The sequence below is a fragment of the Mercenaria mercenaria genome, chromosome 19 (assembly GCF_021730395.1).
Source record: "Mercenaria mercenaria strain notata chromosome 19, MADL_Memer_1, whole genome shotgun sequence".
Taxonomy (NCBI): Eukaryota; Metazoa; Mollusca; class Bivalvia; order Venerida; family Veneridae; genus Mercenaria; species Mercenaria mercenaria.
This window is the reverse complement of record NC_069379.1, coordinates 22865933-22879484: the sequence shown is the minus strand read 5'-3', so window position 1 is coordinate 22879484 and position 13552 is coordinate 22865933. Positions and strand designations below refer to the sequence as shown.

The following is a 13552-nucleotide window of genomic DNA, read 5'->3' as shown; positions in this document are numbered from 1 at the left end:
AAAGAACATTTGTGAGTTTCAGTCCGTTTTAGTTTCCTAGGATTTTCTGCGTTAAGTAAATTCGACTTAAACTAACAAAGTCACATAGAGTACCTTGTTAATTAAAATATGACCAATTCTATCACAAAAACTATTTTTAATTTGCCAAATGATTCAGTCCAATGTCAAATCTGCAGGTGTACAACTTTAATCCAGTAAAGTTTGCTGATGGAATCTAAGGCTGAATATTCAGGTGTACTTATTCTTTCCAACAAATAATTTATTTGTAACTTAAGGACATATCTAAATACGTCTGAGTAGGGTTACAGTGAACTGAGTTATTTTTCCAAATCAACTGCTCTAACCATTTGGTTTTATACCTCTTGACAAGTTTATTTCTGTGAATTGATCATTCTGTAGAATTATGATATATCCCCTTTTTTTCAATACATGCGATTGGGTCAATTTTTTTTCTTAAAAATGAAAAGTTTGATCTCGTTCCGAAGAAATACATATCAATTTGACATGGCCTTAGTTGTTAGTTTTTAAAATGATTTATAGGGATAGCCCACTTCTTCTTACGTATAACCATGCTCTCACAAATAACTTTTCAAAACATCTATAGTCACGAGTGTAATGTGATTTTATGCCTGATTTGCACATTTCCTTATATTTTGTTCCTAAATTGGTTTAAAATGCACCTTTTGACACTCAAAATTTCTCGGCGCAGATCCACGAAACTCTCATCAACACAATGTCGTGTCCATCCCGGCCTGTTCCCACAATGCATCTGGATCCTGGCCTGCATAGAATAAACACTATTGCTGAAGAAGTTTGAATAGAAGAAATGGTCAGAACGTACAAATTAACAAGTCCAACTTTGAAATACTATCCTTTTCCAGACAATCCTTTACAGCTTTCTTATTGGCGGCAATGGTAGTCTGTCTACCAGATTAAGTTATTGTCTGTTTTAGGTAATTAGAATATTTTTAGCAAAAATAGATTTATGAGCATTCCTTCATGCTTTTGCTATAAAAAGTGTTTAACTATTGTATAACACAGAGGGTGTACAGTTTCGCCTTGCTGATGGTCCACACGAAGGTGAAGGTCGTTTAGAAGTACTACATAACGGACAGTGGGGTACAGTGTGTGACTCTGACTGGGATGATAACGATGCAACCGTTGTGTGCAAGATGCTTTCGTCATATCCCTTTGAGAAGTATAGTACTAGTATTGTTGTTTTACTGTATATAAACACATATGTGTACATATGTTCAGTACTGCAGAATCATAAATTTTCAAGAACACGTTAAAGCTCTATTATTTTTTAATCAGTCTTATACATGTTTTATCAGAAGTGGCCAGGTATCTAAAATATCCTAGGTACCATGCGAACAAATTCGTGTGTTTAAAATCGTGAACTTCTAGTCTTGCGAAATATCTGATTTTACACCATTGGTATCTCACTTCCTTGTAGAATTAACAAGAACTGAATTATGACAAGAACTCAAAGTCTTGTATACTAAATAAGAATGTAAAATTTATATTTTGCTATAGGGCAAGAACTCTGCTCCTTTTGAACTCAAAATGAATGTTAAATATGTCAATTACTATATGACAAAAACTCAAAGCCTTTTAATATCACGAATGTATAATTTGCCAATTACTATATCCCGATAGCTTAATGCCTTGTGCACTCGTCAGGGATGTAAAATTTGTAGCAGAAATGCCTGGATACTTAACAAGCATGTAAAATTTGCCATGTAGTACATGGTAAGATCTCAACTCCCTTTGCACTCATAAAGAATGTGAAATATATCAATTACTTGATGACAAGAACTCAAATATTTTTATACCCAGTAGAAATATATAACTTGTGATATACTACATAATAAAAACTGTAATTCTTGTAAAATCAACAAGAATATAACATTTGCCATGTATTACATGACAAGAATTCTAATCCTTTGATATTCGACAAGAATATATAATTTACCATGCGCTGGATGAAAAGAATTTCAATCCTTGTATTTTCGACAAGAATATATAATTTATCACGTAGTACCTGACATGGACTCGTATCATAGTACCTTGTTTGCAGATATTTTCGCGGTACTAAGGGAATAAATGAATAAAGGAAAGAAAAGCAATATTATGTTGCTATTATTTCCTATTAACTTCGTAAACCTTTTCTTTTCCACACTATTATTTCAAGCAGAAAATCATTGTTCTAGTCCTTGTTTACTTTTAAACCCGTCATGTTTCCGGTGCATGTGGCCTTCACTTTCGCCAAGGGGATTAATTCTAATTTTGCGGTACGGCATCCGACTTGATACAGCGCTTCCTGTGAAAGTGTAAAATGTATAGGACCCCTAAATTTTCAAAATAAATTTCGTGAGTAAGACAGTAACAATTACTGCAATGTAAAATTAACACAGTTTAAACGAAATAACTATTTCGTTTAATCGAAATAACTATTTCGTTTAAACGAAATCATTTCGTTTAAACGAAATAAAAAAAAGTCTCACATTACCTAACTGGAAAAAAAGTGTGTAACATGTCACTTTAGGGGCACCGTATTGTACAGCTTAATTTCACACTCATTACAAGACTGTTTACGAAAAGCTCATCATTATATGCTAGAACCTAAATTGCTTACCATCTCTTTTTCTAGTCTAGATTAGTACAGTGCGAGCCATTTAAATATTGTCATTCTTACAATGAATCTAAATCGTCCTGTTTTTCTAGCAAAATTATTATTGTATTTTTAGCAATGTTAAAGGGAAATCTGTCTCCGGTTCCTACTTCGGCAGAGGCACAGGGCCTGTCTGGCTGTCAGACATAAATTGTCAAGGACATGAACCTGACATAACCAACTGCTCAATAACCTGGTCAGGTGGTGTCAATTGTGATCACTCAAATGATGCTGGAGTTATATGCAACTGTGAGAAATTTGTTTAAATTCCTAGTTTTAAAGCAAATAAGAATGAAGTGTAGGTCATATTTTCTTCAGTTTCCAGCTTTATTTCCCAAACAGTATAGCTTGTTTTCTGTTAGAACTATATGTTATATTGACTTTAGTTCGTTTATTTCCCCTTACGGATGATATTTATCACTGTTTATTAAAAATGTGTTCAGTTATTTATATGACAGCTCTAACAAATGGTGTTTTATGCATAAATCTTTGGAATTAAGTTTATTTTAGTCACAATAAACAAAACGGAAGGAATGAATTTTTAGAAAAGTGTAGTTTCTCTTTCAACATTTGAAAAGTAAAAGTATTCTTTCTTTTCAGCCCTTGAAAAGTATCATCATTCCTAAAATTACTTTCGTCTAAATATGTTAAATTACTTTACACTTACGTTTGAAAATTTTATCTTGGTTGGTCAAAGCGGTTGGAAAAATAAAATATTGAAGAAATTCGTAAATGTTATATTTTTCAATTTTCAAACAATTATACATTTTCCTTCCCAAAAGAGCAAATTCAAAACAGACGCAAAATCCAATTAGACCCCTTTGAAAAAGAAAACCTGTTCTGTAGAGGAACGCGTTTCAGAATACCCCGCTTTAGAGTGGTTTTATGGGAAACTTATTTCTGCCTAAAATTTAAAACTAAAGCGCAGTTAGTGTGCTCCTAAAAGAATTAATTGCTAAGCGTGGCATATTCCATACTTTTCTGACAAGCAGTGAGCAATAAAAGTTGTTCAATTATTGCATAATTAAAACTAATAAACTTCGCAAATGCACTATATTAACAGATCCGTACCAGAAACGCCTGTCCAATGGACGATCACAGTCTCAAGGCCGTGTGGAATTCCTCCAGTCTGGAACATGGTATTCGTATTGCGATGACGGCTGGAATATCAGTGATGCTAAAGTCATATGTAGAGAGATTGGATATTGGTAAGAACAAGAAAACAATCATCTTATTATCAAAAATTGTATGTGCTTTCTACACAATACACGCGAATATTTATCCTTGTGTATTCCAAAAGAAATCATAATTTTCTGTTTCATTGATGGCGTAAGAAATGTTCTTCTGATGCAGGAATACGAACCCAGCTGTCAGCTATAATTCTACATATGGAAATGGCAGATCTAACTATGTAGTTCGGCCCCAATGTGATGGCAGTGAGGGAAGTTTTGAGATGTGTAGAATGGATAAGTTGTTTAAAAGTTCCACCTGCTCAGTTTCAAACAGTGTTGGTGTGGAATGCCAGCCGGTAGCTGCCAGTAAGTATTGTGATAGATATTCAATAACCAGAAGATCGATGTATATAAAAAAATATTTAAATGTGAATTGCCTTTTAACAAAGGTACTTTCACGTTCTACGTTTTTCGTTATAGTTATAGTGTGTAATCGTTAATCTGAAAATAACAGAATGAAGCGTTTGCATTTAAAAGCCGAATTCTTTATTTGTGAAAGTCATGTTGCATGTGATATTCATTATTATAAACGGAGGGTTTAAATATTAAAAATGGTATATGAAACACATATAAGCATATCTAATGTGTCATATTATAATTTTTATAAAATGTAATTCATGAACAAAATCTTATTCTTATTCCAAAAAGTGCCATTTGTAATATGACGCCATTTGCAATTTATACAATGTACGTATGTAGTTTGCAAAGATTTGATTTATTGACTTTTAACAATGTAAAATGCACATAAGCGTGATTACATATAGTACAAAATGTAAACTTTAATACATACAGATGAAATAAGAATACAAATATTAATATTAATGCGGCGTGAATTAGAGCAATATTTCATTACGGGTGGGTATCTTGGTAGAACCACCGGCCTTCCCTATGGAAGTTGAATGTCTTCCTTATATGATGAGTTCTTCTATGCACCAAACGAGGCTTGAATCCACATCGGTGAGGGACAAGTGATTTAAGTCAGTGACTTTAACCGCCCGGCCACGTAGGATCCCGTTATAATCTTTACCATGACATCTAAAAACACTGAGACCAGCCAAGCTATAAATATTTACTCTTTGTATTTTATGTTGATTGGAAAACAATATGAAAAAGGAACTGCAAAAAGTATCCATGATGACAAGGAAAATAGAATTTATGCATTTGAATAATACTATGAAATAGGGGAATAGATCCATTTATAGAATTGTGATTTAAAAACATATGTTACGTTATTGAAAACCGTGGTCATACATACCTAGTTTCATACCTAGTGCAGAGTATAACATAGTGATATATAATAGTTGTGCAATATTATGAAAAAATTGCTACTGAAATTTTTGTTAAACTACAACAGTTTCTGTGTTTCATTTCCATTCAGCAACATCAAATGTTCGGATTGTTGATGGTCCTGGACCATGGTATGGCAGACTTGAAATTAAGTCCAATAATGTTTGGGGAAGTGTATGTCATGATTCCTGGGATGTCACTAATGCACTCAGGGCATGTGAATCGATGGGTTTCAAATACTTGTAAGTAGATATCATTTATAACAAAACTTTACTTATAGAAACTATATGATCTTGATTAAAGTGTATCTAATGTAAGAAAAAAAGTTAGGTCTCTTTGACCTTAAAACAAATTAAAAAAAAACAAACAATTAACAATAAGTGAAACCTAGTTCAAGTGAATTTACTACAAAATATCAAGACTGACTGCTTATGTTTAGAAAATGGTCTCAAATAAGGTTTCACTATAAACAGATACTTTATTATCATTACCTGGCGATGAAAATGTTGTCATACGATCTATATAAATGAACTATATATTGTTCAGGAGCTCAGACGTATCAAGTTTTGAGATGGAACGCGGTCTATCGCCAATGCACATTAACTCGGTGACATGTAACCCATCAGATTTAAACCTTGGACTCTGCAAGGTTGACTTCAATATCAGTGATTGTGCAAACCGAAATTCAAAGGCTGTGGGACTTGACTGTTCAGGTACGCATATTATCACATATGGTGCAGAAATTTTCTTTTTATCTTTACAGCATGATAAACCCAAGCAAACAATATTAGGTACAGACTTTTGAGATATATGGCAAAACATGTTTATATTACATACCACTTCCTTTAGTATTAAGGCATAACATGAAATATTTTGTTTATGCTGACTGAAAAGATGCCAACTATAAATAATCTTATTTTAATATTGAATGTTATTTTCATCAAGAAATATTTCAAATGACGTTTTAATAGAAATAACACAATATATATCATACAGACATTTTAAAGCTGGTTAATTGGCAACTCAATTGAAATAACATATGTAGTCAAAACCCATAAAGTGGTTCCGTATGCAGATAGTCTTTATTTACCGATATAGATGAACTGAAAATAAAACTTTAAAAGATATCTATGTACATGTACATTCTTTGAAATGTGCCCTTGAAATATATACACTGTAACTGGCAATCAAATAAAATATCTTGAGAATCTGTAACTCTTTGTCATAGACATCGCGTTATATTCCTTGTGAAAACGCCGTGATTTTTACCTCGACCGTGATATATATAATTATGTACACTTTTATATCTCTTTTATAACTAGTACGTACACAAGTTCATTGCGATAAGAAATTCTGCTAAAATGTATAAAAGTAGTAGAATATCTGTATCAATCTAATTGATCTCCTACAAGGTGGTATCAATGTGACCCTGTCAAACACATACACTGGTGAGGTAATTTTTCATACATTGGAGAATGGCACGATGAAGCAGTGGTCGGTGTGTTACAACGCGGTGGATAAAAATGCTGCAAAAGCGATTTGCTCGATGATTGGATATCAGTAAGTGCAAGACCGTTTCAGTACTATTAAAAATTACAATTTATTTCCTTGAACGGTTACAATTAAGTCATGCAATATAATTGTATAAAAATTATTATTAACATTAAATAGTCTGCTCTTCCGTAAGGTTATTCTTAGTATTCGGAATAGTTTTATCATTGTTTTGGTTCGAAATCACCATTTTCTTCCTGTTTCCAGACCCGGTGACACTGTGGACACTTAGAATTATCCTTTTTTCGAATTATCTTAATAGTTAAATGTCTTGAATAGATTTCGTTTAGTCTGAACCATTTTTCATTACCACTGTTTAATAATTAAAACCATATCCTTAAAACGTTGAATTTGTATATAACGTATAGCGTCTATCAACGATATACGGTCGCATAGATGTTGTATTGACCAGTCGCCAACGCAGACATCGTACCGCTTTATTGCTTGTTGTTTGTCCAAGGTTTTAAAACGAAATGACTTGAATATGTAATCATGTGCAAATATTTATTTATAAAATATAATTCTTTTATTGGTCTACATATTTCTTGATTGACAGGTGGCGGCTGGTTAATTATCGCCGACACCTAAACATTTGATCTCACTGATAAAAATCCAATTGCGAGTCTTTTTTTTCAGTCACTAGTTTTATCTTTGATTTTACAGGAATACATCTCCAAATATGTCTGCAGTATCTTCTAGCAATCCTGTATTGTTTACGAATTTATCTTGTGCGGGTTGGGAGTCGCATGTGATTCAATGCGACACGTTGCGTACTGGGCCGTCGTGTGGACAAAAAGCTGCTGTGAATTGCTTTGGTAAGTACAATACTGTAGGAAACGTACATTCTTTTTTTTTTTCTTTTTCTTATATATTTTTAGATTTATATTTAAGGAAAGCCATCACTAATGAACGGAATGGGCCATAGCTTCTTTTTCAAGTGGTAGATAAAATAGTATCTCTTTCGTATCTCATTACTTTTAAGGGGAGTTCTCATTTTTCTCAGAAAATTCAGTAGATAAGCCATGTCGCACACGGATATGTGCTAGAAGACTTTACTGCTCAATGTAAGAATTATTACTTACTTTTCTGAATCACTTGAAGCTCTCGTTATACGTCCTTTCGATTTTAAGAAGCATGGCCATAAGCGACCAACTCCTCAAGTAGTCCGGTCCGACAGTAATTTGCACGTCTCCCTTAAAATAAGAATTTGTTTGTTATGATTATCAGTCAACTGTTTGCCCTGGCTGTGAATATGGCAGATGTGTTTTCTATATACTTACATTTATTTGATATTACAGGTTGTGTGAGGACTTTCAATACAGCCAGTGGTAATGTTCAGTCACGTGGTTATCCGAACTATCCGTCGAATACAGACTGTCTTATAGTCATCAACAAACAATCTGATACACCGCTGAAGTTGGATTTTCATGACCTAGATCTTGCCGGTGATGGCGATTTTGTTGAGGTAAAACAAGTTAACTGCTTATTTGCTAATTTGTCCTCGACATAACATATCATTTTAAGCACATGCTTTTATGTTCAATAAAATATATATTGTTGCATGTCACACCCGTATAAAACACATAAATGATCTACATTAATTTAGAAAAGTCTGTATTGTATTTAAATATAACAGCAATCAAATAAGAAATAACTCACAATCATTCGGAAGAAATATCGAGTTGCAGAGGTACACACAGTAAAATCTTATGTCTTCTTAAACGTACATTTTGACTATATACCATTTACGTAGGATATGACACTAAGTTACTGAATTGAATCCCGTGCAAAGACTGTATACCCGTTGGACTAAATATTGAAAACGAGAAAATGTTCAGCTGACCGAAAGTGTCGGCAGAGGGAGTGGCAATGGACTCTTTATATACTTGAAATTACTACATATATCAGTTGATAAAGTTTGGATAAGGTATGCGAGGACCGTTTTGATACAATGAACTATAATAAAGATGATGATGATAATGATGATAATGCTAATGAGTGCTATGAAAGTGATTGTATCCATAGTATGAAATGGCATTGTTGAGTTTTGCCAAGACTGAAGAAATATTGTATTATGTTGTTGTTATTTTTGTTGTTATAAAATAGTGATGGTAATGATAAGAAGAAGAAGAAAAAAAAAATAAAAAAGTATAGTGGTAATAATTATAATATCAATAATAATTAACTACAATATGTAAATTTGTAAAGATACAGAACTATTGCTACTAAACAAACATCGTTATTCGTCATGAATTAGTATTGTTGTTGATGATGTTATTACTATTATTATCATTATTATTATTATTATAACTGCAATTACAAATTGTTCTTGATATCGACTTAAACAAGGACAGTCAGATATTTATCCGTTGACAAGTGCTTCGCCTCTTATCCCGAAGCACTTTCGGAATCACGAGACAGCAGTGACTGTGTGTGATAGCTGCCAATGTGACTCTTTTTGAATATCTATATATCATCGACTTTCCTCTTGAAGAAACATAGTTTTCGGTAGTCATTAAACCTTATGCATTTGCGATTCACACTACCGTTAGGTTAGGTTCGTCTGATAGATTCTAGTTATGTATAACAGCTGTGTCAGGAATGGATGCATGTATGTTTGAAGCATCCAAAGAAGTCAAGTATGCATCATTTCCAGACAGAGGTGCTAATGTAGTTGATACTGTGATATCCAGGATAGAATGGAAATAATGATCTTTTCTTCTACATTCTAAAACGATACAGTTGGAAATTTCTTATTTGGTAACACATTAATTGCCAACAGTTTGGAAAAATCCTAATCTTCCTTCTTTGCCGAAAATCTGCGGAGTCTGATATATTTCTTGTATACTTGTATGGTATGCTGTTGGGACCTAGGGCTGAACAGGAGCATGCAAAATAAAAAATTCTTTGTTTGCCCTTTACCGACCCTAGTTTTTAGAGGTGGGTAGGTAGGTAGGAAAAATATTTCATTTTATTCAGGAAATTTTAACTGACCGTATAATTAACTGAACGTATTGTGGTTTGAAAGAAATAAAGTTCTTCTAAGTGTTTCGACCTCTTTAAATGATTAATTGTTTGTTGTGCTAGTATCATATGAATAGGTTTATAGTAGCTTCTCAGTCTGCTTTTGTATTTTAAAACTTTTTCCTGTGCCGTTTAAATTTCACATATGAAGAATCCTGCCAGATACAGAACCTATTGAACCACATCATAGTATATGCCTTTTTATTGGGATATATACTATCTAAGTACTTGATAATGTATGTAAAAGGTCTTTGTAAAGGGGAGGGGGTTTGGAATACCCACCATATTCAAAAAACTGAATTTTCATGGTATTGAAATTCAAAATAGCCATTTTTGATCGGATTTTTTTTTGAAATTTTTGTACTTTTTCATTTCAGTTTTACAAAGAATAATATTTGGTCAGCTATAAAAACAAAATCGACTAGGAACAAACAAATCAGGTTAGGCAACAACTATTTAACATACAGACACTGATTTGAAACAACTTAAAATGACTAAAAGAAACAAACTATATATCTCTGTCTGACTGAGCAAAACAACTGGCTGAAAACACCTATAATGGTATCAATTGTGAAAATGTCAAATCATAGTTAATTTGAACATCATGTTTTTTATATCGGGATACTGACCGTTTCTTTATTAAATAGGTTGTTATATATATTTTCTAAAATATTAGATTTTTAAGTTGTGATTCGCATAATCTTTGCTTGCGGAATCTGTGCTGTGCTTCGCTCAAAATACTATGGCTTTCTAAATGTGAAATTATGTGACTGTGTATTACATGTTCAAGCAATTTGCAACATATAGATCTATGTCAAGGACACAGGACGATAATTTGATGGTTTATGAATACAAATAAGGGGGTTATGCCTTTAGAGCATTGATCAGTAAGTTGATTTCTAACATTACTGACCATGTTTAAAGCATAAAGAAGTGCAGTTTTGCAACCTTGTTTTAAAAATTTGAAAAAAAAAATCTCCAAGGCCATAAAAGCATTTCGAGTCCTACACTGGGCAGATGATTTTCTTACAAAAAGACAATAATCGTTTTAAGTATTTTTCAATGAATGTTGACATAAGCTTTCACTACCTTGTATAGCTTGATCACCTGCTGTTTTGTTCTCCAGGACTGTCAGTAAGACTGCTTGTGTTCCTGTACATAGCGATTTGTAGCATACGTGACTACATGGCTCTGTACCATCTCTACCTTCCTGACGGCTGATGCGGTATATTATTTGGTTCAGACTACAAAAGGGTAATTGAGGTTAGGCCTACAGTACAGCCAGCGCGGAACCTTCATTTGAACACCCGTCGCCGCGATTCAAATTCGCGTGTTCGTTTTTATTGTCCTCTGCGACGGGTGTCATATCGGATATTTCGGGTGTTCAGGAATGGTCATTGCCGGAGGCAGCGAACGCCGCACGTTGCGATGGACGGCCGCGATGGTCCTTGGTGGTCGACCACGAGGAACCCTGGTGTTCATTTAATACTTAATGTAACAAGGGCTTAATATACTGATGCAGAGTGTATTACATTTGTTGGGATGAAAGGACTAGTCATAGTTTCTTCAGGTCTTTTTGTAGGTTAGCTACATCGTCACTGGAAGTTATCTCTCTCTACTCTGCACAATCATATACAAATAGCCTTGTCTTTGACTGGACACTGTCAGGCAAGTCATCGATGAAGACCATGAACAATTAAGGACCAAGGACTGCCACATGTTGCACGTCGCTGACCACTGGTGCATCGTCTGAAGTCGATAAACTAGAAGGTGAAGTTTCATGGATGGTGTTAAAGGCCCTTTTAAACATAATCAGTAATGGCAGAATGAAAATATGATCAATTAAAGAGGCCCTTGACTGACCAGGGACTGTTATTGAAAGCATACTATCAATAGACCTTTGTTGAAAAATACAAATGTGGCAAAGTTTGTAGTTTCTGTACTGATCGCTCAGTTTAGTAATAATTTTGTTACAAGATGCATTCACCGTCATTGAACAGCAGCCCTTTGGTATTTTGGAAACGTGATTTCTGTTTGACCAAACGTGACACCCTCCGAACAGAACTGCAACATTTCGCCCAGGATTTGGCGGAGAATGCAGTCAGAAGACTGAGGGAAAAATAAAACATTAGTATTGCATGTAGCAGATTCTACTGATTGTTGTGAGTGGACTTAATTTATGTATTTAGTTATACTTGTTAGTAATGGCCAGTGAATTTGACTCGTGTTCGGCTGACAACCTTATTTCAGCTGGTGTTTTCATACTGTTCCGTACTGGCGCATTTTTTGCTAGCTGGCACTTTCAGCAGGAGGGCTAGTCCATGAACGAGAAAGGCTAGAGACTTATGGACGGTTTTATTATGTAACTACATGTAAAATTTGTAAATGCATAATGTGAAATAGTGATACATAGTTTGTGTAATTGTCTCACAACAGTGTGTGAAGTGAACCCATTGCTCGAGGCTCAGACATCTGGTTTCTGGCCTTGTGTATGGTGTATATCATTTTTCACTACGTATTGTTCATTTTGGCTTGATTTAGGATTAAAATGGGTTTTGTCTATCTGGTCAAAATTTTCATCCCAGGTCCAATATTCGTGCCTGTGAGTTGTGAAAATAATTTTGTACTTTCTGTTCAATTTTATCAAGTGGTGGCAGACTTTTTCCCTGATATTTTGTGCAAAGATGTGGAATTTTTATGTGCGACTCGGGACATTTTGCTGGCTGACAAATATGGTTTGTTTTTTAAATTTCATTCTGTTCATTCAACAGATCATCTGCCAGTAAGAAATTGTTGATAGCCTCTTCACTAGCTTCAAATTTCTTATGAACCATTCAAGATATTGACTTCAAACTTGGCATGTAGGTAGGTAGTGATGAGACGCTGTGCAGAGAACATGAACCTGGTCTGCAGGTTTAAGGTCAAGGTCACAGTTTGAGCTCAAGTTCAAATCTGTCTGTCATATTTAGTGTCCTGGGCATAACTTATTAACCATTCAAGGTATTTACTTCAAACTTGGGATGTAGGTAGGTGGTGATGAGACTATGTGTAGAGTACATGAAACAGGATGGTAAGTCAAAGGTCTAGGTCAGACCTACCCATCATATTTCATGTCCAGAGTATAACTTAAAAGATATTAAATGTATTGACTTGAAACCTGGAATATAGCAGGTGGTGATGAGACGATGTGCAGACTGCAGCAATCTATACTAAACCCCCACACTGACATTAACCATTTGGGTCTAGTACAAAAATGTACCTGTATACCTTTTACAAATTGGAATTGGAAAAAAAGAACTTTTATATTCTGGGACAGTACACCTTTGTTTTACCTCCCATAAGATTCTTACTTTTTCATTGGTTAAAAAGTGGTCATGTGGGAGCCCCTATATATTTTTGGAGGGTCAAAAGATTTTCACGTTGATCTAGGCTATAAATAAGTGGCGATTAAACAAATTAATTATATAGGGTTAACGCCTCCCCCACCCCCTCCCCCTGACCAAGCGCATTTTTCCTTGGAGGGTCAATAATAAATAATTTATGGGTAGAAAGACATCAGCTTACAAACAGATTCAAACAATTTTCTTCAGTTTTTTTTGTCAGGCTATTATTAAAAAAAATCATTTGTTTGCGGTAACACGACCTACCCATGAAAATCACTGCGACCTTTTTTTTCTGGCCAGTCAGATGAAAATATTTTTTTTCCTCTATATGACACTACAAACAAAAAATCCCCTACCTACCTACCTACCCACACAAAAAAACTTCAGGTTGTGTTACCGCT

At 34.3% G+C, this 13552-nt stretch overlaps 1 protein-coding gene across 1 annotated transcript in view; it reads left to right on the top strand.

Annotated features, from left to right (window-relative positions):
• The window catches only part of LOC123541922 (scavenger receptor cysteine-rich type 1 protein M130-like), a 69515-nt gene extending 60062 nt beyond the window's left edge, over positions 1-9453 (top strand). The window contains exons 12-22 of the mRNA XM_045327544.2: positions 1042-1198; positions 2751-2923; positions 3738-3882; positions 4028-4212; positions 5285-5435; positions 5740-5906; positions 6606-6753; positions 7408-7559; positions 8043-8209; positions 8672-8759; positions 9335-9453. Coding sequence (XP_045183479.2) covers positions 1042-1198; positions 2751-2923; positions 3738-3882; positions 4028-4212; positions 5285-5435; positions 5740-5906; positions 6606-6753; positions 7408-7559; positions 8043-8209; positions 8672-8759; positions 9335-9453 — 1652 coding nt within the window. The remainder of the gene's footprint in view (positions 1-1041; positions 1199-2750; positions 2924-3737; positions 3883-4027; positions 4213-5284; positions 5436-5739; positions 5907-6605; positions 6754-7407; positions 7560-8042; positions 8210-8671; positions 8760-9334) is intronic.
• Positions 9454-13552: the final 4099 nt, after the last annotated feature.